We start from the raw sequence: 26,811 nt of genomic DNA, 5'->3' as shown, positions 1-26,811 counted from the left end.
CCTTTACTTTTACTTATCTTCTTACAAATTCTTACTCAGAGGTTGGTTGAATGAGTGGTTAACTTCAGAAGAGCCTGTAAGAGGTCATGGTTGGGGGACACTGGCTGTGAATGTAGAAAGCTAGTGGCAAAGTAGATCTATTAAATGTACCCCACCGCTTCCACTCTTCTGCTGCCATCCTCCTTAAGTTATTTCCTGTGGGTTTGGTATTAACAGTTTGTTCCAGAGCTGTGTAATCTATCTGACCAACTGTAGTTTTAGCTGCAAGCTTTGGACTGCGATGACAGTGGAGTGTGCTTTATTTCCAACACGACGCATCTTGAAGGAGTAGCTTATGACATAAATCCAGGAGTTCATTCTTTTTCATTTGAGTGCAAATTTGAATTCACAGCAATGTCCATGTTATTGTGCTGTGTAGCAGTGCCTCCCTAAAAACTGATTTAGCTTGAAAAATAGGAAATGAAAGATTTTTTTATAGTCAAGAATACCGCTCCTCTTTGTATGTTTGACAAGTAAATGAATATAGTAGTACTGCACCACAGGCATCCAATCATAGAATGGCTTGGGTTGGAAGGGGCCTCGAGGATCATCGAGCTCCAACCCCCTGCCCCAGGCAGGGCTGCCAACCTCCACATCTAATACTAGATCAGGCTGCCCAGGGCCCCATCCAACCTGGCCTTGAACACCTCCAGGGGCAGGGCATCCACAACCTTTTCTGGGCAGCCTGTTCCAGCACCTCACCACTCTCATAGTAAAGAACATCCTGCTGATATCCCACCTAAATCTTCCCTCCTTCAATTTAAAACCATTTCCCCTTGTCCTGCCATTATCTACTCTTGTAAAGAGTTGACTCCCCTCTTGTTTGTAGGCTCCCTTTAGGTACTGGAAGGCAGCAGTGAGGTCATCTCGCAGCCTTCTCTTCTCCAGGCTGAATCTAGTAATATTTAGCAAATCAAAAAGGTACTTTACGGTAGTTACTAATGTTCTAAAGTGAGATCAGTGCATTGATAGATGAGTTTAAGGAAAGCAGAAAATGGCTAAGTGCCTACTAACGTTGCAGTGAAGCCAAAGCATTAGCGCAGGTGTCACACTTGGCTTTTTTATTCCGTGGGTAGAGTAAGAAGGAACGTTTCCTCAGGATGCTTGTTATGGAAGTGCTCAGAAAATGAAAGTACAAAACAGATTTAAATAATCTCAAATCATCTGGTAGAATTAAATTATCTCAAATCATCAGGAAGTTATCTGTGTGTTAAGCCGTACAAAAATCCCTGGGAAGGGGAACATATTTTTGTTAAGCTTGTTACGTGCGTCACTGCATCTATATAAAGGAATAAAATTGCTGTTTAGTATCAGAATGTATTGGTGAAGACTGATCTTCCAGAGCCTTTGAGTCAAGGGATGCAGGAGCTGTTTTGGAAAGTGAGAAGAATGTGGCAATATCGAAACAAGGAGAAGTGTCTGAGAACATGAGCTTTTTGACTCGAGCGCTTAGTGAAATCAAATTGCTGCCATCTGCTCTGGGCACATAGCGCTGTAACTGATTTGCTGCACTTGGCAAACGTAATTAAGGTAAACACATTGCTTCAGAGGGAGGCACGTCCTTTTTTGTGTGTGTACAAACACATGTGTAATCATTTGTAAAATAAATGCACTTTTTTTAATTCCCTATGAAAAGGCCTCAGAGCACAAAGGGTGATGGCAGGGTTTGAAAATCTGTGCCATAAGATGGGCCTGGCAGGGACAGCTACAAGTGCCCCTTCCTGGGGAGTGTGTTGCTAGAGGTAGCATTAAAAGAGCAATGCAGTTCTGGGGAAAAGGGAAGGAAAAGGTTTGCCTCAGCGTTGTGCCATCCCTGCTGGCTATGGGCATGGATTTCATACTCCATTTGGAGAGAGCCAACCACAGGTCTGTCTTCTCATTAACATCTGAAAATCTGGAGTATTCATCAAGGAAAACAGTCACTCAGTAATGCAGCAGATGTGTGAGTTAGAGGCTGTAATGCCTAACCGGAAGGTGTTAATTGCTCGTGCCTCAACGAAGAGCCACAGATTTTTTTCCTGTTGATGCATATGCTCAGTGCGTAGCACTAAATAGCTTGCTGCCTGCATCACTATCATCTTTAGGTTTTCATCCTTCGGCATATAAACCAGAAATTGGTGAGTTACACTTCTATTTTTAATTAAAATGTTGGATGAAAAGTAGTTAACTTGCAGGCAGCATTACTTTGAGTTTCTCTTCAAATCATTGCTTTTTAACTATTTTCATTGATCAGTTTTTATTTTTTTTCCCTTGCTTGGTACAAAAGATGAAATAGATCAAACACTTGGGCTGAAATGTGTTTTAAAAAAAAGACAGTGAAGCGTCTGTGCAGAACCACGCGATCGATGAGGTGCGGGGGAGGACAGCACTGGCTGGGCTGGAGAACATACGGCGGGCGCCTGCACTTCTGGCTATCAGAATTACCCAAAATAGGGACTAGGCCATTTGTTTTGGCTCTGGTGCCCACAAATGGATGTTCAGGCTGTCTGGTACTTGCTGTGGTTGAGGAGGGAAAGAGGGGCATGAGTCTGGCTGCAACGTGAGACGCCATATGAATCATGCTCAGAAGATGCTCTGTCACACAGCCTGCAATGTGGTGAGCATTCACTTTGCAGAAGGGACAGGTTTCCCAGCTGGTTGTAAACTGCATTACTCCAGACAGTTTATAAATATTTGCCTGGAATGTGTGCGCAGAGCTTGCAGTTAAAGTGGAGCACAAAGCAAAAGGAGGAGCTGCTATTTACAGCAGCATTACAAACCAGGGGGCAAACTCTTTCCTCACATCACAGTGCATATTTCAGAAAAACAACCCCCTTGTTTCTGTCTTTTGCCCTGTGACTTGATGTTCCTTGCAGTGGGAGGCAGTGAGCCTGGGAAGCGTACACAACGTTCTCCAGTGCATCCCCTTTGGGATTGTAACAAAAAATGTAACATGCTATATACTGCCATAGCAAGGTTCCCAGATCCTTTAGACAGCTAAAGCTCTGTGCAGCTGCTGCTTTTGCTTTTCCTTCCTTCCAATCTGTGTCAGCAGGAGAAGGCTGAGGGCAAAGCCGTGGGTTTTGTTGGAGCTCCAGAAAAGCCCCTTGGAGCCTCTCGCTCTGCTCCCATTGGGGCTGGGCAGAACATTGGAAGAAGTCACTGTCAAGTGAAGAATAACCCTACCTAAAATAATGACGACTTCTGTTTTTTTTTAGCTGTCACATCCTTTGATGTGTTTGATCTTTTGCCATGTCTTAGGAGTTGGTGAACTTGTCCTTGGTGTCTTTGCCCTGTCCCGTGACTCCTGCTTGAGCTGTGTGGGACCTTCCAGAGAGCTCAGAAGGAGGAGGATGTTTGCAGTGTTCCTATATTGCTCTCCATGCTGTTCCCGCATCCTTGTCTTCTCGCTTTCTGGGTGATTTATTTAACCTCTTGACTGTAGATCTTCACTAGGCAATCTATGCCACATGGTTTGCTGTGGCTCCCAGAGCAGAGGTTTTGCAAGATACCACTGTTACATCACGATTTCACATTTGACTGTGTTGGGGCAGATATCTGTCTGCTGATAACTCAGATTTTTTGCAGTGTGTGGTGTTGTGCTGGGGGTCCATTTGGGCTAATGCAGTCTGAAGAGCCCTTTGCTCTGTGTTGGAGAGCCCCTGTCTGTGGCTCAGCCTGCACTAGTGGCTTAAAACCATAGCAGAGTGCCCTTGGGTAAAACAAAAACAAAAACAAAAAAAACAAACAAACCTTGTCCACAGGGGGAAAGGAAGTGTGATGTGAGCTAGGTGGACCTTGTGCTGGCTAACCAGGATTTACAATTCCCCATGGTGGTTTTGATTCTAACATTCTCTCTCTTGTTTTTTAGGTTCAGAGCATCATTCGCTCCCAAACCAGCATGGGCATGCGCCACAGAGACCGATCCACAACTGGGAACACCCTGAAGACCGGCTTCAACTCAGCACTGACAACATACTTCTTTGGGGCGGATCTGAAGGGGAAGCTGACCATCTCCCACTTCCTCGACTTCCAGCGCAAACTGCAGCACGATATTCTGAAGCTGGAGGTTTGAGTTATTTTTGTGAATGGGGAGAGAGTAGAGTGGTATAACAGTTGTTGACTTCCTGATGAACTTGTCAGTGCATGTTGCACTTTCCAGGAGCATCTCCAGCTCTTTTTGTTAGTGGTTTTTACTGAGTTGAAGCAGAATGCAGGATCCCAGACACACGTACCTCTATGTTGTACTTGCCTTGCTGATGCTTTGGTGCTGCCCAACGATGATTGAGATGCTCTAGAAAAAGACAACAGAGGTGGTGAGCAGTCTGCTACCTTACTAAGGCAGGTTTGTCTCAGTCCTCCTGAGCAAACTGTGCCCTTAAGGACCTGGGGCTACAGCCTTCCCAAAGCTCTTCATCTGAGCTCATTCCCTCTTTGCTTCACTGCTCTAAACATTTCTGCTGTGTAAGCATTCAAGCCTTCTTTGAGTCTTCCAAATACATGGTCTCCTCCATTATAGTGTATGTTAACCTAGGATTGAATAAGAAATGTCTGTCTATTTTGAGTCTTCTGCCATTCATCAGGATTGAAAGCATCCTTATTTTTCTACTACTGTGAGTTAACAGCAGCTCCCAGACTCCTCCTCTTAGTCACGTAGCTTGACTTCAAGTACCAGCCTTCAACATTTGGTTCTTTTGAATAATATGAGTACAGGAACAGCAGCAGTGGATTTCTTGGGGTTTGTCTTGGTTCCAAAGTGGAATTGATTCAGTTTAATGCGTTGCCTTTCTCTGGAAAAAGCCTGAAGGTTTGAGTTGGCTTGAGCAAAGCCAGGTTCTTCTTTGAATCACAAGTGAGGATTTTGTGCTTGGATCCCCTCACAACTATAACATGTTAAGGTACTATTCAGAGATCGCTAGTGCTTCTGTCTGATGCACAAATGTCCACGTGATCAGGCAGTGTGATTCAGCTGATGAACAGCTTTTTATTAAGCTGCTATCAAATCAGTCTCTGTGAACTGAACCTGAATTGATCCCTTTTTTATTTGGAGTTTCTAAGGAACTGACTCAAGGACTAATGTTTTAATGAGGGCAATTGTCCAGCTAGTTGGCTTCATTTAACTATTCATTAAAGCTGGCGGCATGGCTGTGCATTCACAGGGGGAATAGGTTGGTGGTGGAAAATGTTCTCAGTGGACTGGGAAGTGTTGATTCTTCAGCTCCTCTACAAATTGAAAATCAATGAAATAATTTTTAAGGTTAAGAAACCTGAGATGAAACTCGAAGGGAAGAGAACTAGAGATCACTTTGTCCTCACTTTCCATTCTGCTCTGGTTTCCCGCTGCCACTTTCTCTCCAGTGTCAGGCAGTGTTCAGGCACGGAAGTATTTTTTCTAACCCAGTGCTGGAGTTGTGTGGTTCATCTGTGTGTTCTCACTTAGCTCAGTAAGAAGTAATGGGATTTTTTTAGCTTCCTCATACTTGTTCTGTTCTTCTTGCAACAGTTAAGTACTAATTTAGTTCTTAATGTTATCAGTCAGTTGTGCTTCTTTCTGATGAATGTTAGTTGCCTTTCTGACAAGTTAATTGTGGACAGTACAAGATACTGATGTCTTGCTAAATTAATGAATATGCACCCTTGAACACGGTCCATGCTGTGCTTAGCATTTTTTGTATGATTTTGACTGAAAAATTGACCCATGCAATGCTGATGGTTTTGTTCTGCCAAACTTGTGGGTTTTTTTCCTGAATTCATGATATTAAAGCACCTGATTTTTCTGTTTGTAGTTTTCACCGATTTAGGTAATACAGACCTATTTCTGTCCTCAGCATTATGTAACGTGGCCTCTCTCCTCTAGTGCTTTTATCTCTTCTGATGTTATCTCCCACCCTCTCTCCTTGCTTCACATTTCATGGTTATGTTCATGTTGAAGTGGCTTTTCACACAATACCTGGTGGGTTCGCATCATTCCTTTTCCAAGGCGTGCTCTAATGAACACAGGCACTTTGAAAAGCGTGGTAAGACAGATCCAGGCATATCTGCAGCTAGAGGTTTAGTTTCTTCTTCCAGCTGTGGAGGTGGAACAATAGTTTCTGACCACCTGAACCCACTTTCTTCTTACTGGTTGTTTTTTTCTGCTTACCAAAATATTCATGCAGAAACTTTTTGAGAATGATTAGCTCAGACAAAGCCCCAGACGTTTCCTGTCCTGTATGGGTGAAATGCTGACGGCATGTTTAAATAACTGTGGCGACTGCTTTCTTCCCTTTTGCTTATTGTTTTGATGAAAGTACATTTTCCATCACTTCATGAGAACTCAGCATTCAGCTCAGCTGTGGAAGGAAAATATTAGAAAACTAACCACAGCCAGAGGGAGAGGAGAAGCTTTTAATGACTTGTTATAACTTTTTGTGGTTTGGCTGTTTCGATGGTTTCCCTGATATCTCACTGCTTCCCTGTTGTCTTCCAGAGCAGAAGTGCATGCGAAGTGCTGCTGCTTCCTCCAGGAGAGGTATCAATAAGCAGGTGCCAGCTCTGCCTGTTGAAATCAGTTCCTGTAGGTAGGGGTGGAGCTGGAATCCTTGCTGTGTGGCAGGTTGATGTGGGTTAGCCAAGGCTGGATGCTGGGGACCAACCCACCAATGGGACAGGATCCCGAACAAGTCCTCAGCCTTTTTTTTTTACCACTTTCATGTTCTGTTGTATTAGCATCTTTGGAAAAACTCCCTTTTCTCCTATCAGTGTGACAAAGGGTGGTAAGTTTGGAGTAAAAAGGCAGTGCAGGTTCTGCAGGCAGTATGTCCCATATGCAGTATTTGTCTTAAATAGTGTTGTTTTGAGTGAGTTCTGTGAGTTAGGAAGATGGATAGTTCTTGACATCATCGTTTACGCTATTTCTGCTTGGTAGTATCTGTCCTAGATCTTCCCATGTCCTTGGTCCTCTTGGACTGAGAGTCCCAGCCAGCCCATGTATCTCTTCCAGCCTACGTTTTTCTGTGATTCTCTAAGTAGATGCAGGAAAGACTGCTCTTTGTTCTCCACATCTGCATCACCTCTTTGCTCTCTGAAATGCAACCCCAAGCCTGCTAAGATCAGTGATTTAATCACCATTCTTCGCTTTGTTTTATTTCCTCAGCTCTCTTATTGCCAGCAGTGAGGTACGTGCCTACGGTGTCAAACCTTAGTGAATTATTTTTTGCAAGTGCCTGCAGTGAGATTTCTGTAGCACGATGTTTCCCTGGTAGTTAGGCAGGGAGGGCATAGATTCTCAGCTGGCTCGGAAGAGCAGGTCCTAATGCAGCCCTGCACTTTGTACAGGCTGAAATGGGGTCTGTGCTTCAAGGAGGTGGCTGCAGCTTCCCATGAAGGAGCTTGTCCCATAGGTTGAGGAGCTGGATCCTTACATGGATGTGTATCTTTATGCTTAAACATAAGGACAATTGCAGATCTTTGTTTACCCAGGGATCAGGGATGCCCCAGTAGTGGTCCCTCCTGAACCAAAATGTCGTCTTGAGTGCTGGGACAGAGAGATGAAAAGCAGGATTCTGAAAATATGGCTGAGGTGCCACAAGTTGCTGCTGTCATCTGGAAAATCCTGTCTTTGTTTGTGCTGTGATGGGTGATGTGAGATGGTCAGGGCAGCTCCTTTACCCTTTTCACTCCCTTTTCTCTGCTAAACTGATTTAAAGTGCAGTTAACTTACTTTCTCTTGGTAAATTGAGCTCCAAGGCCAAGCAGAAAAAGCGTGAACTCTAGCAGGCAGTGAAAGAGCTATGTACTCGTAATAAAACCGTGTGCATTGATTCCACAGAGACTTTTATTTGGATTTCCAGACTGTTTGGCTTGGGTATGTGCAACCAGCCAACAGATTTTCCTGCAGAGAGGTCAGGAGCTCATTACATTTCTGAACTTTGTGTTTTCCTTATCCAGTGGGCACATGGGATGGAGGAGCTCCTCCGCTCCTCACACCTGGGTCCCAGGAAGATTGTCACTTGTACCGTTGGCAGTGATGCAGTCAGGGCAGAGAGAAGCAGTGGGAGCCAGGCTCTTGGCTGGCAGAGCAGGAGCCAGGTACTCTATCTCATCCCATTCTGCCCTTGGCAGTTGGGTGAATGCCTCACTCTAATTCATCAGACTTGAGTATTACAGATTCCTCTCTTTTACATTTTTCTCATTTCATTCCCTCAACACTTGAGATTTCAAAATACAGATCCTTTCAGAGCTGGCAAGAAGTTACTTTGATTCATGAGGATGAAGTTAAGGTACAGCCATTTTTACATAACCCTTTTTAATTGCTCATTAAAGCGTAACAAGTTGCTGGTGGTTGGAATTAATTTTTTCCCCTTGCAGGTAGTGGTTCTGTGCCAAGGCCAAAGAAATGTCAAAAGCATCTAAAAAGCACTTGTTCTGCGAGGATTTCACTGCTGCCGACAGATGCACATTTTTAACCTTCCTGCCACATATTCACTTAAGCTGCTCTTGAAGAGCAAAGGGAGAAGAGGGAAAGCATTCAAAAGATGGGATTTTTCCTTTGTGAAAATGGCTCACCTGTCCACTGAAGCACGTCCCCCAGTGCCACATCTGCATGTTAAGAGCAGTCATGGTTTGCTTCCACATGTGTTATCTAGCTCTGGACTGACTTTCACGGGCATCCTGGTGTGCAAGGGTGGTGTCCAGAACTGGTCAAATAAGACTGTTTGGAGACCTCTGATCTTTCCAACTAAAAACCATTTAGAAACTTTTGCTATGCTTTCTCTTCTGGCATTAATTTGGTGTCCTTGCAAGCACCAGAGCTTCCTCCCAGATTGTCCTTTTTTTCTGGACAGATGAGCTTGCTGGGTTTTAAGAAGATGAACAGTGCTTTTCTTCTCTGTCGGAGTTGTATATGCAACTTGACAGGAGATCCTGGCAGCACGTTTCTTCAGAACAGTAAACAGAACCAGTGCTGCAGCAGTTTGCAGATAAATAATGCATTACAGCCTGTCCAATCAAGCTTTGAGCAAATACTACTTTAAAGGGTCATAGATTGTGAATCTGAATATTACCCCACAAATCGTTATTTCCCAGATCCCTTTGGCTCCTTATTACACGCACTTTGCCACCTTTCCAAACAGGTCACCTTTGTCAAGTACCCTTAGAACTGACAGAATTAGTGATATTTCTGTTATCGGTGCTTGTCTAAACAACATAAATAAGCTCAAAAATCATCCTCTGTGCTCTTCTCTCCACCCAAAAGCCCTTGTAGATATTTTTCCTGCTGTCTTAACAGGTAATAAGAAGTAGCACACATACATTTCTTTCTTAGGTGCTTGCTTTTGAGATTTTAGGGGCCCTATGCATTGTTTGTTTTCTAGGAGAAGCCTAGAAGCCTTCCTAGCAATTTAACAGCTTGCTAAAATACAGCTGGATAGGAATGCGTGTAAGAGGATAAGCATTATGTTACTGGGATGCCTGGCTGCTGTTAGTTTGCTTTTCAGAGAAATCTGCATCAAACTGTAGAAGATTGGTTTAGGAGATTTCTGAAAAATAATAATAAAAAAAAAACCAATAACTTGAAAATGCTGACTCCTGCACTGCATGAATGCTGTGCTTTGTGCTTAATCTCCCTTTTAAAGCTGCATGATGTGACCATGTTTCATAACTTTCCCTGGTGTTTGCAGACCAGCACAGTTGTGCAGCAGCTTTCAGCAAGCCCCTGTGCAGCTCAGGGTGCTGTAATTGTTCTGTCACAGGGTAAGGCAGTGCAATAAAGATGTTCAAGTCCCACCACAAACTGAGTGCCCCGGGGCTGCTGGAAGTGTTGCTGAGAGAAGAAATACCAAGCAGAGGACCTCTGTGCCGGCTGGAGCTGGGAGTTCAAAGCCAATCAGCAAACAGTCTGGGAGGTGTTGAAGAAACTCAGAGCTGTGTTTTCATCAACACATCCCAGCCGTGCACGTCCCTTTCATCGCTGGGCAGGTGCTGAGGCTCTTACTGGTTTGGGTGGTGAGCGTTTGGCTTTGGTTTAAAAACCAAATGACAGTGTCCCCTGGACTTTGCGGGCTGCGCATGGTGCTCAGCTGTCCCTGGGTGTCCTGGCTTTCCAGCACCCCCCTCGGGCAGTGCAGACATGGTGCTGCTTTGCACAATTGGGTCTGGTGGCCACATCCCTGCTCCTTGCTTTCAAGTGGTTCCTGGTGCTCACAGCTGCTGAGGAGTCAGGGTTCCAGCACCAGGATTTTAGGTAGAAATTCCCTGCACGTATCTTTTTAGCATTATTGCTTATGGCAAGTGTATAGAGGAGGAGAGTGGGCTGACATGAGAAACCTTCCCTGAGAAGGATCTGGTACCCGAGTCTGACCTTTGTCTGAAGGAGAGCTGTTTCTGGACTAAGATTAAAAAAAGCAACCGTATCATCTTCAAGTTTTCTTTCCAAAACACTGCGGTGTTGTGGATGAAAGCAGTATTGAAGCAGGGCAGGGAGCAGCGATGCAGCCCTGACCCGAGACCTGCGGAGCCTGGGATCTGCAAGCAGCTCTTCGAGACGTGATGCTGCTGTGCCTTAAGCTTAAACACTCAGTCCTGCTGCCCCATTCTTTGTCAGACCTGAGAACTCCACATTTGTGAGACAGATGGCTTGAGTCCATGGTGACATTGGCCATGTCCACTCCCTGTGCTTGGGAGGACCCCAGGCAGGTCCTGCAGCCCATACTAGGTGGCTCGCAGCCCTCGGAGCTGCCTCATTACCCAGCCGTGAGTACTGCAGCTGGTGGCAGCAGGAGGAGATGAGAGGAAACCAATGTCCTTGTATAAGAAGTCCCAGCTTTTTCCTGAACAAAGATACTTTTTGTGGTGGTGTCTCTGAAGCAGCTCGGGCTGGGTGCTTTTCAGGGCTGGCGTTTGATTTCCCCCAGGAGCAGGTGGGGTGGGTTAGTCAAAACAAGCAGTGAACTCTGGGAGCGGAGTGATTACGGGTCTGTCGTTCTGTGGTGGATTCTTGCATTGCCTTTCAATGAGGAGTTCTGCAATTAAGGGGATACAGAAGCAGAGAAGAGAGTCTCTTTTTATTTGCCTTCTGCTTTCTTCATTTGATGAAGCCTTTCCTGTATGCACCGAAGCAAAAGAGGGTAGACTGAGTTATTCAGACCAAAAGCTACTTCAAAGCTTATTGTTAGAGATATATAAGAAATTTCTCTTAGAGAAACATGGAGGTGTTTTACTTGTCTAATTTTTTGGTGTAGGGGTGGAAGAAGGGTATTAAGTGCATTTTTCAGCTTGTGGGTGGTCTCTTTAATGGCTGATGTGGACATGGGCTGGCTGCATGGACCAGGCTGGGGTAGCTGCTCCAGGTTGGCGCTGGGATATCTGCTCTGGGGACTTCTGACTGTACCCATTTCTTCTGCCTTCCTGCCCTTTTGGGGGGCACATTTGATTGTCCTGCACATCGCACTGTCTTCTATTGACTGTTGATATTGCCTAATATATTTTAGGCTAATTTGCACAGCACCTCGGGTGACACTGGAGAGCTCTGTGCTTTATTAAATCTTGCAGCCTTACTGTTGTGCACATGCAGAATCCATTGCTGGCACCAAGTGGTGGTGGCTGGAAGCTGTCCGGCAGCACTGGGCTTGCCAAGAGCTTGCCCAACCTGAGTGTACAACAATCTGAGTGTGCCTGCTGCTTGCCAAGAGAGAGCCAGCAGCTCTGAAGTTTTGATTTATAACTGGAAATATGCTCTTAATCATGCAGGAGAAAACACGCCTGCATCCCGGCAGGTAGCTGGGGAAGGGGCTGCTGCAGCTTAGGCAGTGTTTTTAGAAGCTGAAAACAAGGTTCTCACAAATCATTTGAAGCCAAGCTTCGTGATGAAGAAACACCACTACCACATAATGTATCATTTCAGGAAATGTATTTTGTTGGTGATTTCCAGGAGCACAGAAACCACCTGATCCAGGAGCGCTGGCACCTGTGAAGCCCAGAGGTGGAAATGGGGATCACTGCAGCCCCCGCTGCACTCATCCTCTGTTTTCCTGCAAAGCATTGAGGCTTATTTTAAAACCAACTTTTGGGTATTTGCCTAAACTTCCTTTTTTCTTCCCTCTGAAATTTTTCTGCATCTTCTTTAAGCAGTGTTCTCTGCTCATCCCTCCCACAGTTAACTTAAGTGTATCTGACACCAGCCGGAGGCAAGTTTTGAACTCTCTTTGCCACATAGCTGCTTGGCAAATGGCATTTTCTCAGCTCAGTGGTGATTGTACTTGAGACTGGAGCCCAGCAGACAGCAGCTGATCTGTAACAGTGGTGTTACAGGTGTAACACTTCATCACTCCCTTCCTTAGACGTCCCTGCAGTACTCACCGCACCGTATGAGCGAGCGTAGTACCTGGCTGCCAAGGACTGACTGGAGGCTCCTGTGTTTTGGTTAAATGTTTTTGTTTCCCCACCTGTAAGTCAGTGGGAGCTGCACTGTGGCTTCTCAGTGTAGAGCCAGGTACAGGGTTGCTGTGTTTCTGGAAGCTGAGTCAAGGCTTTCCTGAGAAATTCAGCCCTTCAGAAGCAATTTGAGATCACGGGCAGAGCTGCTGCCTTTCATCCCCTGCTCCCACCTTGATCTCAGCAGGGTGCCTTGCTGGCTTTGTGTTAGCCGTGTAATTAAGTGCAGAAAAGTGATTGAGGCAGGTACGGTTAACACAGCCGTGTTATGTCAAATTAGTGTTACTCTTGAGCTAAATGAGTTGTTCCGTAGGAGTTTAAAAATTAATTCCGTTGTTAAATGTCATCCTCGGGCTTGTAATCAGCTGTGCATTTCCGATGTACTTTATGGAAATCAAGAAAGGGATTCTGAATGCTGAGATGTGTGGAACTGGAGTCTTTGAGCAGGTGGGAGGAAGCTGCTGCAACACCACTTGTTCAGGTCCTTGTTCAATGTCTAAGCTGGAAGCTCGTGCAAAGAGCACCTCAGTATTTTTTCTTGTATTTCACTGCTTTGGAGACCTGTGGACACAAGCTTGGTTTCAGATTAAAATAATCATCCTGCTTATTCAAATCCAGTTCTACAAATAGCCTCCAATAAGATGCAGCCAGGAGGACTAGGTGCAAAAACTTCTTGAGAAGTTGCCCATGCAAGGAAACACTGATTCTGAGGGAAACAGTCCTGGAGAAGCAACTAATCAAATGCGTTGGGATTTCTTTTCTAAGTGCATCTGCTGTGATGTTCATTTGTTATTACCATGCCTTTTTTACACCCTTGTTTTCATCATCTTTTTTCCCTGCAGTTTGAGCGTCACGACCCAGTGGACGGGCGGATCACAGAGCGCCAGTTTGGCAGCATGCTGCTGGCCTACAGCGGCGTGCAGTCCAAGAAGCTCACAGTCATGCTGAAGCAGCTCAAGAAACACTTCCAAGATGGGGAGGTCAGTCAAATTTGGGAATCTGGGGGGCAGGGGTGCAGGCAACCATCTCTCGCAGCATGCTGAGGGATGAGCTGGTGAGTTGCGTTCAGTGAGTACGCTTATAGAGGAAATTGCACTGATGGTCTTTTCCACTACCTTTTCCAAACTGCTCATAGCTGAGTGATGCTTCATGGCAGAGATGGAAGAAACCCCTGAGGATTTTATACCCTGTGAAGGGCTGAGGGCAGGAAATGACTTTCCTAAGCAATAGGTTGGCATGCAAAGCTCTGTCCTTCTGTAACAAGCCATCCGTGTCATCCAGAGAAAAGCAATCTGTAAAGACATGCTGACTTTGGAGTTGATAAGTCTTTTCCAGGAGTGGGGAGATGCAGGAGGTGGGAGTGTAGCGATCATGTCCTGATCAGGGTGTAGGCTTCTCCCTACCGACACGATGCTGCACTTTACAAAACTTATGTTTAGGAAGCAGCACTCTGGGTGTGAAGCCAGAATGAATGCTGAAGATGCACACCTACTTACTGGCTCGACCTTGGTTTAATTAGCTGCTCTGGCTGGGCAGTTTATTATTTAGTTATGAACTTATGTGAAAAATGATTTGAATTACTTATGATTTAGAGAGGAATAAGTCTGCATATCCTGCACCAGTTAATCTAGCAAGAGACCTTGGAATAAAATATGCATACTTAAAAGGACATGTTTCATCAGGTAAGGCAAGTCTGGGGTGCTGCATTACTTCAGTATTAGAATTTCATGTCTGCTTCTGTAAAGATAGATTGTTCTTTTATTAACTAGGTTATAAACATACAATTAACCAAAATGAGAATGGATGGAAGGCTTTTGCCTACACATTGGGTTGGCCTGACTCTTAAAGCCACTTTCTCATGAAATCAGAACTGGTGTTTATTTCTCGATAGATCTAGATGCAGAATGTGTTACAGGACGGCAGTGTTGGCTGGAGTCTGTCCTTTCTGTCTTTTGGGGGAGACTGTAAATAAAACTGTCCAAAACTCCTTCAGTGTTCAGGAATCCTCAGTCCGTACAAAGCCGCATCGGTGACTTTTTCTCCTGTCCTCCCTTTTCTGCTGGTGTTGAGACTGCACAGGAGAATTTGGACACGCTGAAGCAGCAGAGCACATACACCAGTAGGTCTCTATTGACATACCCTGAGGTCAAGCTCCTGCCACCCTTAGGTTGTTGGGACTTTTCCCATTGGCAGTGCTGCAGCCAGGTGAAAACTCTCTGGTTTAGCTGAGGGGTCTTTCTGTACACAGCTGTGAACATGGAAGCTGTGAACCAGGATCTTCAGCCACAAGTGAGTTTTCTCATCTCAAAAAGTAATGTTCACCGAAGACATAATCTTCATAATCAAAACTTTTTATGTTATACTGGTCAGAAATGGTGAGCCTGCAGCATCCATGAGCCTCAGCATAGCTCATGTACTGCATAGCCCCAGGTGATGCTCCTGGGAGCGTTCCTTTAAAGCTGAACAAGCGATGTCAAGTGAGTTTTGATCTCTCCCAGCACAGTGCAGAGGCTGAGCATATTTGGGCATCCCCGGAGTGCCTCTCTCAAGTGGAACCTCGTCAGCAATCTCTGTATTTCAGAAACATCTCATTTGTCCTAACTCCATGGGGAGGCCTGAGCTCAGGTGCTTTCATGATGCATTGTTTGTCACAGCAAACAATGCCCAAAAGCAGGAAGAAAATTGCCTGTCAATACATGGAAATCTCACTTCCTAAGCCGTTGGTCACTAGCTTAAATAAGACCATCAGTGTTTCCAAGGCTGCAGTTTTGAGTCCATTTATTGGATTTTTGAGTGAGACACTGGGGGTTTTACTCCTCCAATACTTCTGCTCCCCTTGAGTTTTAACAGGAATTATTTGATTTCTTGGGGACAAATACTTTGTGGCTGAGCAGAGTGATGTCTGTGGAATAGAAAACGTCAACTCTATTGTTACAAACTGTCGATTTTCTGCTGTGATTTTATATATATGTGGAACAGTAACTGGGTGTATGAGAAATTAGTCAGAGGGAGTTATTTTTGGAAGGTTTCTTACAGCAGATGTTCCCTTCCTTCCATGTGTCAGTCAGAAACCTGACATCTGTGGCAGAGGAAGAACTTTTGTTTTTACCTTATTCCTCATCCCTAAGGCAGCCAGATGGTGTTTCTATTTGTAGGTAATAGACAGATTCTGAGCAAGTCTTTTTATTTCTTCATTCCAATAACTTTTAAGGGGAAAGAAATGTTTTCAACAACAGAATTGCTAGAATATGCATAATTCCTTAGGCTGGGGGAGGTGAAGCAACCAAATCCTAAAACGCGACAGTCCCTCTATTAAAAAGATACACATTGGTTTAGGGAGAAGTAAAGGATGCAAGGAGTGGCAGCTTCTTTACCCAGAAGCAGATAAACCTTCTGGCCACCAGTAAGCACTGCTCAAAGGCTGTGCTTACGCAAGGCAGAAGTTAGGCACCACACTCATCTGTTTCGGCAGGCCTTAGCTCACAGACAGCCCAGCCTGGTGCCTAACGTTGCAATGTCTTTTGTACAAGAGAACCTCTTCCTGAAAGTATTTGTTCTCCTGGGGTATTGCAGAGGACGGTATCCCTCACAGGTCTGTGTGTAGCACTTTGTATCTAAATATGCTGATGTGCTTTTATTGGATCGCACAGGTGCAGATGTTATTGCTTTTATGTCGCTTAAATTTCCTCGTCTCTTTAGAAATAGGACTGCCATTGCCAGAATCGCCATTCAAAATTGCCTTTTGAGCTTCCCTACTAATTTATTTAGGGATGTGCTTGCAGAGTTGCCCTTGTAAATGAGGGTAGCATTAAGTTAGGAAGTGCTCTTCACTGGGAACAGCAGGAGCTCAGTGCTGGCAGTGCTTCTGCAACTGAGACATCTGCAGAGCCAGCAGCTGCTGCATCACACTCTGCTTTGCTCTTCACCTGTGGAGAAGGAATGGAGCTGGTGCTCTTCCATGCCCCCCTTTGGGTTCCAGACCTCAAAGAGATGCTGAAGCCACTTGGCCACTTCACCATTTGTCCTGTAGTTGTTTCCTGTTACTGGACAGCTTCTTGGTCACAGCAACTTGATGTGAGTATGTTGTGGGGAGAGTTTTTCTCTGGATCCCTTCATTTCACGCTTTTAAAGTCATGTTAAACCATTATCCACATGGTTTAGTAACCTGCTGCAATCTCACCAAAAGCAGCAGGAGCTGTGACTTGCTGTTACTGTCAAAGTGGGAATACAACAGCTGGGGCAGTGTGGTGTGGAGAGGGGATGGCGAGAGCTGGACAGTAACTACATTGCAAGCTTTTAATCCAGCATTACCTTGGAAATGCATTTTACCTCGAATACTTTCTGATTAAATTTCCACACATTGTCTGCTGCAATTATCCATTCTGGGCACAGTGACCCTGCCAGCCCCCTGATCATTACAGCTGTGGTTTCAGGCAAACCTTTACCCCTCTTCCAACGTCATCATTCTGTGTTTCTGCCTTTGGGAATAGTGTATTTTCTTGTATAATTGCTCGCCTGCTCTCACTTGTACTCTTGAAAAATCCCACCTTACTGTGCATACGTGCATTCCTCTGTGTATTCACTGGAGCTGCTGCTTTATGTAAAATTGTTTCTGACCCCCCCTTGAGATGCTTTCCTCCTAGTAAAGGACTTGTGTTGTCTGCAGTATTTGCAAGCAAGACATTTGTTTTATATCTCCCTAACCAACAGAAAACCAAGCTGGCTCTTCAGAAGCTGTTAATCCAGGTCATCTTCTGGACGTGCTTCAGGGCTGTTGGCTGCCTGGGGCTGTGCAGTATGATTTTGTGTTGAGACTGCATTTTCTTACTCCGATGACAGCAGAGCAAGGGAGAGAACAGGTGAAGGACTTGCTCTGCATGCTATTTCCACATGAGCAGAAGGAATGAAAATTCAGGTAGAAGCCACAGAAAGCAGATATGGGTGGAAATGGTCCTGAGGAACAAAAGACAGAACCTTTAGTAGGTTCGTGTCTATTGGTCTTTCAGCAGAGACATGAGTGACTTACGGAGAACTGAGCAGCGCTGACAGACAGAATGACGGGGACAGATTAATCCCCATACCCAGCTGCTGGCTGATAGTGATCGCTCACTGCTGTCAGCTTGTCAGCACAATTCTGCAGCTCTCCAGTTTTAGAGAATTGGGAAGGTGTAAATGTTGCTGCCAGCCTCAGTGACAGAATTCATTACTTCTTCAGTTCTGTAATACCAGCTGGATTTTTGCTGTGGAGGTTTAGTATGTGTGTCCCACGAAAGCCTGGATTAGTAGGATGTCTCCATGTGTCGTTGCTTTTGCTTTCTAGCAGTGACAAGGACCACAAGATTGTACATAAGCAGGTAACCTTCTTTGCTGCTGGCTGAAACAACGGCAACCACCACAAACTGCTGAACAAGGGGCCACTTGGCATGAAGAGAAACATTGCTTGGCCTCAACGTTGGCCATTTCCTGGTGGAAGTTCCCAGGAAAATGCTACACTGGGACTCTGCTTACAGTGGTTGCTGGGGTACATTGTGGCCGCTGCCACAACTATGGGATGTCATATGATCGGCAAGTTAGAGCACAGTGTCTTCTGCTGGCCTGAAAGTGGCTGTGCAGATCCTAGCTCCCATGGAGTTTCTGAACTGTTAGTGCTCTGCTCAGTCGCACACACCCAGCAGGGAGGTGCTTGGATGGGTGGGTGTCTGAATTGCCAAGATTTGTTCTCTTGTAGCTGCATGGTACAAAGCAGGAGTCTTTGTGCTGCCTTGTGCAAAAGCACCTGATGTTTTCTTTTGCTGGGACAGCATAATATTTGATTCTGCCACGTGGCTGTTAGCATACCGCTTGGGAAACAGAGCAGGTACACATCTGAAGAAAGTCCCCTGTGCGGTGACTGGGGATTTTTTAAATGCATTGTCCATGTGTGCACTCTGCTACTTCATCCTTTTTGTTCTGGATCTATGAATCCAGCGCTGACAAACCCTGCTGCTGCAGTTGGTGTGCATCCTTTGCAGCATGTATCAGCTGTGCACAGCCACGTACTCAGTTACATGGAGGACAGGAACAGGCTGAAGCATTTCTGGGTAGGCTACAAATTCTCTGTAGTTCTTTTTACAGTCCTAGAGGTGCTGTGTCTGTAGAAGTTGTTGTTGTTGTTGTTGTTTTTAAAGTGCTTTATATTCAAAAAAGATAGATCATTTCTTCCCTGATTGGAAATTGTTGGGAGCAGCTTGAACAGGGTGACAGCAGATCATAGGAGTTTATATTTGGCAGCACCAGCTGCAGTGTGTGCTCTCTCATCCGGACTCTGAAGCAGTGCCATGTTACGCAGTTGTGGTTTCAGTGTCTTAGTGCATCCATCTCTCTGGCTAGAGGTGGCAGGAGGAGGCTGAGCCGGAACTCCTGTGACAGGCTGATTGATCACTGCAGAGAGGGCAGCCGGATGGCTGTCCCTGCTGTGATGGAGCACCAGCTCAGGTGGTCTGGAGGCTGCAGCTCTCAGTGCAATGCAAAGGGGTCAATGCCGTCGGGCTGCATTTTGCAGCTAAATGGAGATGGGAGTCGCCAGTCACCAACTGTTCTGCCACCAGCTGTTCTACCTGTGTGCTGTACAGGTAGGTAGAGCAAATAGACCCCTTCTGCAGCATCCTATAGCAAAGCTAATTTAGGTACATCTAATACGCAAACCTGCTTGTAGTAGTGTCCCAAACCCCAGCTGTAAGGTCGCGCTATTGAGTCACACTCCACCTTTCCTGTCACTTAAGACCCTCTTTTTCTATTGTAGGGGCTGACATTTGAAGAGGTGGAGAACTTCTTCACTTTTTTGAAGAATATAAATGACGTGGACACGGCACTGAGCTTTTACCACATGGCTGGAGCTTCACTTGATAAAGGTATTGAAGCTTATGAGGCACATAGATGCTGTGAGCATGAGGCAGCACAGCTTACACTGTGTGGCTGGGCTTAGAGCTGGCCAACAAGCCCTGTCTGATGGATTAAACATGTCACAAAACAGCAGCTCTTCCCTGTGATGAGAGGTTTAACTTGCTGCAGTGCGTGGATAAACAGGGATTTGGGGTTTTATACTTTTTCCATTTTAGATATAGAGTGGAAGAAAATGCTGAAATATATAGCCTGAATAGATCAGTAAGCTGTGATAAAGCTCTTCAAAAGAACCATTCAGGTCAGATGTGTACAGAGGCAAAACAAACCCCTGAATATGTCATCAGCCCAGGCACCTCAAGATTTCTTCTCCAGACCAGTCTTGGGAGGGACATCTTTCCAACCTTTTACAAATGCTTGAAAAAATGTTGGAAATGACAAGTGGTATGTTAAGAAGTTTTCTTGCGGGTTTTCTCCTGCAGAGGTCTCTGTGCACTAACCAGCAGTGGAGCTGGTGGTAGGCACTGTACAACCACTGGTTCCTCTTTCTTTAAAATTAAGAGGCTTTGCTTAGAAAGAATAGCTACGTGCTGCACTTCTGGTCTAAAATCCAAGTAATGGCATGTGAATTTGGGGCTCCATTGAGTTCCTGGGCTGAGCACTGAAGTCTCTGTCCAGAGTTTAAGCTTCGTGGAAGCTCCTGTCTACTAACAAGTTAGATCAGCTGCAAAATCAGGTGTTTCAGAAGCAAGTTATTTGTCCAGCTGTTGCAGGAATGTTAGGGTATGATTAGGTTCTTGGGCAGTGGAATTGCTATAGGAGTTGCATCTTTTCCTGCATGCATCAACAGCTCTCCTCATCTCTGAATTTTTGGAGAATCATCTGTACTCTTTCCTTTAGATCACAGCATCTTAAGACTTAAAGTTGAAAGAATCAGATAGTTGTCGTTTTTTTTCCCTTCTAATTTGAAAGTGAAAATGAGCAAGATGTACCGTATATGAAATATGGATGTGCTGCTGCTGCGCAGAGCCCTGTCTGCAGTGTGGTAATAATAGCCTAGTAAATCCAATTTTCTCACTATCTTCAGTAAATTAGCAATTGCCCAGTCACAAAATATGTATTTGTGGAGTATTTAGGTCCATGCGCAGTTGGTAAATCAGTGTGATTACTGTTTAATTATGTACAATTAATGAGCTTGTGCTGGAGCTACAGCCGTTGATTGAGGAGTCTTTTGGCTGAAGGAAGAAGCCGTGGGAGGCTTCATGCTGCTGTGTTCTGCCAGGAGTCTTCCAGGTCTGCTGCCAGGAGCCTGCAGGGCAGGAAAGCCACGGGGATAGGTCTAGTTAACACTCTGCAAACCAGGGAGGAGTGGAAAAAGCCTCAAAGTGTGGGTGCTCCAGAAGTGTCAGCCACCACCCCTTTGCCATTCCTGGGTTCAAGCCCTTCTTGCCTTGGCAGGAGAGCTGTGCTGCAGTTCCTCTCCTTTGTCTGTGTCTGGCAGCTGGCACAAGTTACCCCTTCCCTCTATCTGCACTGCCCAGCCCAGGGATGCTGCTGTAAGTTGTGGCAGGATGCATGAGGAAGGTTTTACTGCAGCCTTAATGCGGGTGCAAATCAACCTGCAGCAGTATGCCTGGGTTTTGCAGCAGGAATTTGCATGCTCACACACCTAAATTGTCTGCATGCAACACGTTTCCCATATGCACGCTCATTCTCACCTCATCTGGATATTACACCTACAAATCAAATCAGCAATAAGTGGGCTACATCTCCTCCAAAAGCCAAGTTCTTATAGGGTTGCTTATTAAAAAGCAACAAATATAAAAATTGCTTATCCTACTGGGAGGAGAAAAAGAACAGTTTGTATCCTTGCTGCTAACCTCATGCAGGAGACTGGCTGTTAGGTTCTAGAAGTGCTGTTCAATGTGAAACAGGAAAAATGGATGGCACCAAACAGCCATAGCTGGGCAACTCCTTTTTGGTGTTCAATTAAGGAAGCCTCTTCTAAAGAGGATAGTAAAACTGACCCACAAACTATCATGGAGATTCCTCATTCATCCTTCTCTGGTTCCACTGGAAACACGTAGTCATTGTTCTCTTAAATCACAGACAAACGTTATTGAGCAGACGGCTCCAGGCAGTTTGCTGGGGCATGCAGCTGGCAGCAGGCTGGCACGGAATTCATTGCTAAGTCCCCTTTTGAGGTGAGGGTGTGAGTTGCACTTGCTTGGCACCATCTGCAGCCAGACTTTCTGAGCAGCAATCCTGCTGGCAGTGGCAGTGCCGCGGTACAGCTCCCCTGCGTCATAAGGCAAGAGGCAGTGCCTTTGAGTGACTTGCAGTATAGGCAAGAGGAAGTTATGCTTCAGCAGTAGAAGGAAACAGAGCCTTCAAGATAAGTGAGATAGAACATCCATCTGTTGTTACTTTGGCCAAATGATTAATCTCAAGACAGAGAGAAAAATGACGTTTGCCATCTGCCTGGGCTCTGGCACGTTCCTGACGCATGCAACCCTGTGTGCTGAGCACATTGTGAGGCATTGCTTGGTGTGATCCTGGGGAGCTGGGTGGAAGAGAGAACTGTCGTGCACTAACCCTGCATGAAATGCTCCAATGGCTCGTTAAAGGAGCTGGCGTAAAGCTGCAACACTTGAAATCTTTAAAGAAAAACAGCTTTCGAGATGGAATAGTAGAACTAATATTTGATGCCATGAAATCCTAGAGACATCCCTGCGTAGAGATTGATGCTGCTATCACAAAATCCAAATAGGGAAAAGGCTGTTTGATGAGATGTTTCCCCAGATAGCACCTCTTTGATTTTCTAAAACGGCAAAGAAATTATATTCATGGATTCACTTTACTTTTATTTACCTCATTGAAACACCTTGTGCACTGGGGTGCCTGCGGCAGAGGAATGTGGAGTCAGGGCTTGATCTGGCACCTCTCAGGAAGGTTTGTGTTTGAAGGGAACTGAAGGACACTGGGCTGTGAGCAACCTGGCCTACTGGGAGGTGTCTCTGCCTGTGGCCAGCAGGGTTGGAACTAGATGATCCCCAAACCATTCTGTGATTCTGTGATGACGTTCAGCATTGCTGTTTGAGGAAATACAGACTGCTTCTGCTGTTGGAGATGATTGGTCTTGGCTATGTGGTGGTTTACAGCACTTAAAGCCTCTCTCCTTCCCTAAGCCTAGGTGTGCTACAGCACCTCTGCAGCATGTGCTGACAGGTAGGGAAAATTAAGCTGAGAGATAAGTATAGATAAGCTTTTTCAGTGCTTCTTTTCTTTTTTTTTTTTTTAAAACCAGTGTTGCTTCTTTTTCCTTGAGTTTTTCACATTTATGAACATGCTCAATCATGGGGACAGCTTGAGCACTTAACCCAATCCTGTGGCCCCAGTTAAGGTCTCTGAACAGCCTTGGGCTCTCCATTTACCGGGATGCTGAGGATGAGGGGGCTTCCCTGACAGCTGTTTGCTCCAGGTGTGCTGCAGGTCATGGGAGCTCCTGCTCCTGTGCCTGCAGAGAAAGCACATGAAGATGAGAGTTGACCCCTGTACTGCTGCCAGAGACCTATATTGTACCCGTGCAAACTCTTCTGTTTGGTATTTGTGATGCTGTTACAAAAGCAAAGCTGTCTGAGAGCTGTGCTGTGCTGTGGCTAGAGAGAGGGTTTTGCTCCAAAGGCATTTCTCCTCCAGGGCTGCTTCTTTCCTTCTCAGGTTGGAAATATTTCTTCTCCAAAAGCATAGTAATGCATGGGCACAGGCTGCCCAGGGAGGTGGGGAAGCATCCCTGGAGGTGTTCCAGAGCTGTGGAGATGTGGCAGTGAGGGATGTGGGCAGTGGGCAGGTGGGGGTGGGCTGGGGATGGGGTGGGTGAGCTGATGAGCGGGCTTTCCCAGCCTTATGATTCTGTGACTCTCCTGTGACTTCTCCCTTGTGTTGTTCAGTGCAGGAGAGCACCTGAGATGATGTTGATTTGTCCCACAGGCCACAGCCTCCTTGCAGGAAGCTGTAAGGAGCTCTCCCCTTGTTGCCATGCTCTTCTGCTGCAGCTCCCAGTGCTGCAGCTGGGTTATTCCAGAGGTTCAGCAGAGCTGACAGGCAGCTTGCTCTCAGCTGCAGGGGCAGGAAACAGAGGGTAGGTCAGCAAAGAACAGCAGTTCTGCAGTGAAGGCATTTCGTGAGGGTCTAGAGGTGTGGCTGGCATCAGCCCAAGGACAGCATGACATAATCTAATTATACCATGTCCTCCTGTGCCTCTGACCTGGCGTGCACCAGCCTTTGCTAAAAGATTTATGGTTTTATTCCTTTCCTGAAGCAGGGGAAGCTGAAGTCAGCTTGGGAATTTAATTACAGTTTGTGAGCATTTGATGTCAGTGTGAGCTGATTAAATCCTGGACCATTAACACGCTTCTTTGTAGGGCTGGGGAATGCTATCACCTGGGTTCATTCCTTTGACCACATTGCATCTTGGGGACTCAAACTAATTTGGGTTTTCTTCAGCAGTGACTTGGAAACAGCTTTATTCTGGTAGCACTGGACAGGATTCCCTGCAAACACCGCTCACTGCTCTGCTTCAAGGGCCAGTTCAGTTCGGTGGAGTGCCACAGAGCTGCTGTGCAACTGGTTGGAAAACAGCTTTTTTAAATTAAATATAGAGATAATGGTGCAAATGGGGCCAGTGCTCCAGAAAGCTGAATTTTGGGGCACACAGTGCTAGGTGGCTCTCACCCCTGCAAGATTTCCTCCCGTGGTACCATCTGAATGCACATCATGGTGATGCATTACAAAATGAAATTGCTTCTAATGGGAGCCTTCAGTCATTCACCTTGGGTTCTAGCTCAGCTGAATGAAGGGTAGATGCAAACATGCTTGTGCAGAGCTCTTCCATTGCATGGAGAGGCTAGAGTGGGGTGCTTCAGCCACAACAAATGATGCTGAGCTAGCTCAGAGAGACAGCAAAAGGTAGTCGGATGGGCACTACTATTTGCAGGGAATGGCTAAACCGGACCTGTGAGGGTTTGGGTTTTTACTTCCTTGGCGCAGCAAAATCAACTGCCTAACCCTGCACTGAGTCTATGGCTGCTAAAATGGAAAAGGGAGAGTTTTCTGCCTGTCTCGGTGGCAGCCACGGGTGCTGGTGTCCCACTAACGTGTGCCTTCCTCTCACGCAGTGACGATGCAGCAGGTGGCCAGGACAGTGGCAAAGGTGGAGCTGTCAGACCATGTCTGCGATGTGGTGTTCGCGCTCTTCGACTGTGATGGTGAGTGACCGAGTGTCCTGTGACCGCTGCCGGCTGCAGCCAGCATGGGCAAGAGCTGAACCAGGGCAAGAAGTGCAGGGAGAAGGCTGCCACCTTGTAAACTGCCCAGTGGTTCACTCGGGTTTTGTGTGCTAGCAGATACCCATTTCGCGCTGAGCTCTGCTGTGTGGCCATAGGTCTGTAGCTGCCTTTCTGGGAAGGGTGTCCGATAGTGCACAGCTCCCGATGCATTGCTCTTAAAACATCACACGTGGAAGAAGTGTTGGATGTAGGTTGGCTGCAGTGGGAAGCAGCTTCTCTCTTTCTCACCAGACTCTGATTTGTTCGAGAAAATGAGTGGTTGTGTTGTAGCACTGGAAATCAGCCAGTCTGGTACTTTGTAGCTCCAAAGTCCTCTACGCATGCCAGCCTAACTAATTACTGGCAGCTCTGTGCCTTGCAGTAAGCTTGGTGCAGCAATGGCCTGCAGGCTGCAAACGTTTTGGGGTAGCAAAAGCCTCAGTGCCCGGCTGCAGCCACCTCGGGCTGAGGTAACAGGAATCAGTGGAATTGTTGAGCTCGCCCTGAGTTAGAGATGCTTCAGGCAGTACCTCCTGCACTGGACATGCTGCTCGTGGCCCTTGGCTGATAACCCCTTGCAGTGTATCAGGGCTGTAGGCACCACTGCAGAGAAACACAAAGCAATCTGGCAGGATCTTCCCCCAAAAATATGGCTCATAGGCCACGGTTGCCATTGTTTCAGTGGCATTTGGCATTTCACACCTACGGATGGGCACAGCAAGCCTCAGAGTGGCCTTTGAAATGCACTGATGAAGGCAAGAGGAATATGGTTTTGGTTTGGGAGAAGCAAAATTCTGCATTTGTCCAAAATTACAGCATCTAAACCAGAGCCCAAGCTGGTGCCCTGGTGCTGCAGCCATCCTGCTGCGATGCAGTGGCAACGATGCATGGCCGGGACGCTGTTTGCTGATTTAAATAGGGGCATAGAAAAGTGCCATCTCTTGTACTGCCTCTTGGCTACAGTTCCTCTGGGTTTCAGCTCCACCTGCTGCCGTGCACCACTCAGTGCTGCATCTGTTTTATTTTCCTCTGTGCTTCAGTGTCATTTCCCAATCACATCCTCAACGCAGATGCTCAGACTGTGGTGAACTGAAGGGTACCCACGTGTTCTCCATTGGCACCCTCTTGTAGGAAGACTTGCTGAATATTTAGATAGCAAAGCTTTGTGGGGAAGAACTGTTGCTGGCTCCATTTCCACTCTCTGTGAGGGAGGCATCAAGTGGAAATGCAGTGCAGAACTCTTTGTGGTCTATAGCTCCACTGGTGTTTGTAGACATTACCTCTGGCACCAGGGAGACTCTCACTCACTCGTCGATACTTTGACGGAGTTTCCTTGCCCAGATTTGCATTTAGATGCAATGCAGAAAAAAACACTTTGAGATGAAGAAAGTGGCTCATTAAATGCACCTTCCCTTTGGGCTGGGCTGGGTGTCCTGGGGGCCTGGCGGTGGTTCCAGGTGTTCCTGACCTATTCCTTTCCTCGCAGGGAACGGCGAGCTGAGCAACAAGGAGTTTGTGGCCATCATGAAGCAGCGGCTGATGCGGGGCCTGGAGAAGCCCAAGGACATGGGCTTCACGCGCCTGATGCGCGCTATGTGGAAGTGCGCCCAGGAGACGGCCTGGGACTTCACCCTGCCCCGGCCCTAGCGGGGCCGCCTGTGCTGGAGGGCGGCACCGCTTCCCAGAACCGGGACCTGCTGCTGCCCGCCTCGGGCCCTCCGCTTTCCTCTCGCGTAGGAAAGGGGACGTTTTGTGCTGCCCTCACTCGCAGGGCGGGGTTGCACGCTGTACTCCCTCACTTCTAGTTGCCATTACAAACCGCACGGCTTTTATCTCGTGTCTCGTTGCCGCTCCGGTGGGCCGGGAGGGCACCGACTGCGCCGGCGTCGCGCCGCGGCGGCGTGCGCCCGCCCTCGCGGCAATACGACGCAGGGCGGGGCCAGAGGGGGGGCGGGGCGCGACGTCATCACCTCGCGCGCAGCACCGCCCGCGCCCCGGCCGGCCGCCGCCGCCATGGAGTCGAACAGGGACGAGGCGGAGCGGTGCATCGGCATCGCGCTGGCCGCCGTCAAGGCCAACCAGCCCGAGCGGGCCCGCCGCTTCCTGGAGAAGGCGCAGCGCCTCTACCCCTCGCCGCGGGTCCGCGGTGAGCGGCGGCGGGCGCGGGCGCGGGGCG

General features: G+C 46.8%; 2 protein-coding genes across 11 annotated transcripts in view; both read left to right on the top strand.

The window, feature by feature from the left end:
- The window catches only part of MICU1 (mitochondrial calcium uptake 1), a 96,496-nt gene extending 70,080 nt beyond the window's left edge, over positions 1-26,416 (top strand). For all 6 annotated transcript variants that reach the window (XM_021400616.1, XM_021400614.1, XM_021400611.1 and 3 more), the window contains 5 exons: positions 3,890-4,087; positions 13,272-13,409; positions 19,211-19,319; positions 24,486-24,575; positions 26,122-26,416. In XM_021400616.1, coding sequence (XP_021256291.1) covers positions 3,890-4,087; positions 13,272-13,409; positions 19,211-19,319; positions 24,486-24,575; positions 26,122-26,282 — 696 coding nt within the window. In that variant the 3' untranslated portion in view covers positions 26,283-26,416. The remainder of the gene's footprint in view (positions 1-3,889; positions 4,088-13,271; positions 13,410-19,210; positions 19,320-24,485; positions 24,576-26,121) is intronic.
- Positions 26,585-26,811, top strand: part of DNAJB12 (DnaJ heat shock protein family (Hsp40) member B12) — a 14,106-nt gene continuing 13,879 nt past the window's right edge. For all 5 annotated transcript variants that reach the window (XR_002439960.1, XR_002439959.1, XM_021400619.1 and 2 more), the window contains exon 1: positions 26,585-26,781. Coding sequence is in view for 3 of the 5 variants with exons in the window: in XM_021400619.1 (XP_021256294.1) it covers positions 26,649-26,781 (133 nt within the window). In the remaining 2 variants the exon portion in view is untranslated. The remainder of the gene's footprint in view (positions 26,782-26,811) is intronic.

Source organism: Numida meleagris, chromosome 5, assembly GCF_002078875.1.
Source record: "Numida meleagris isolate 19003 breed g44 Domestic line chromosome 5, NumMel1.0, whole genome shotgun sequence".
In the NCBI taxonomy this organism is placed as follows: domain Eukaryota; kingdom Metazoa; phylum Chordata; class Aves; order Galliformes; family Numididae; genus Numida; species Numida meleagris.
Note: the sequence above shows the minus strand (reverse complement) of the source record. Positions and strands in the feature narration are given on the sequence as shown.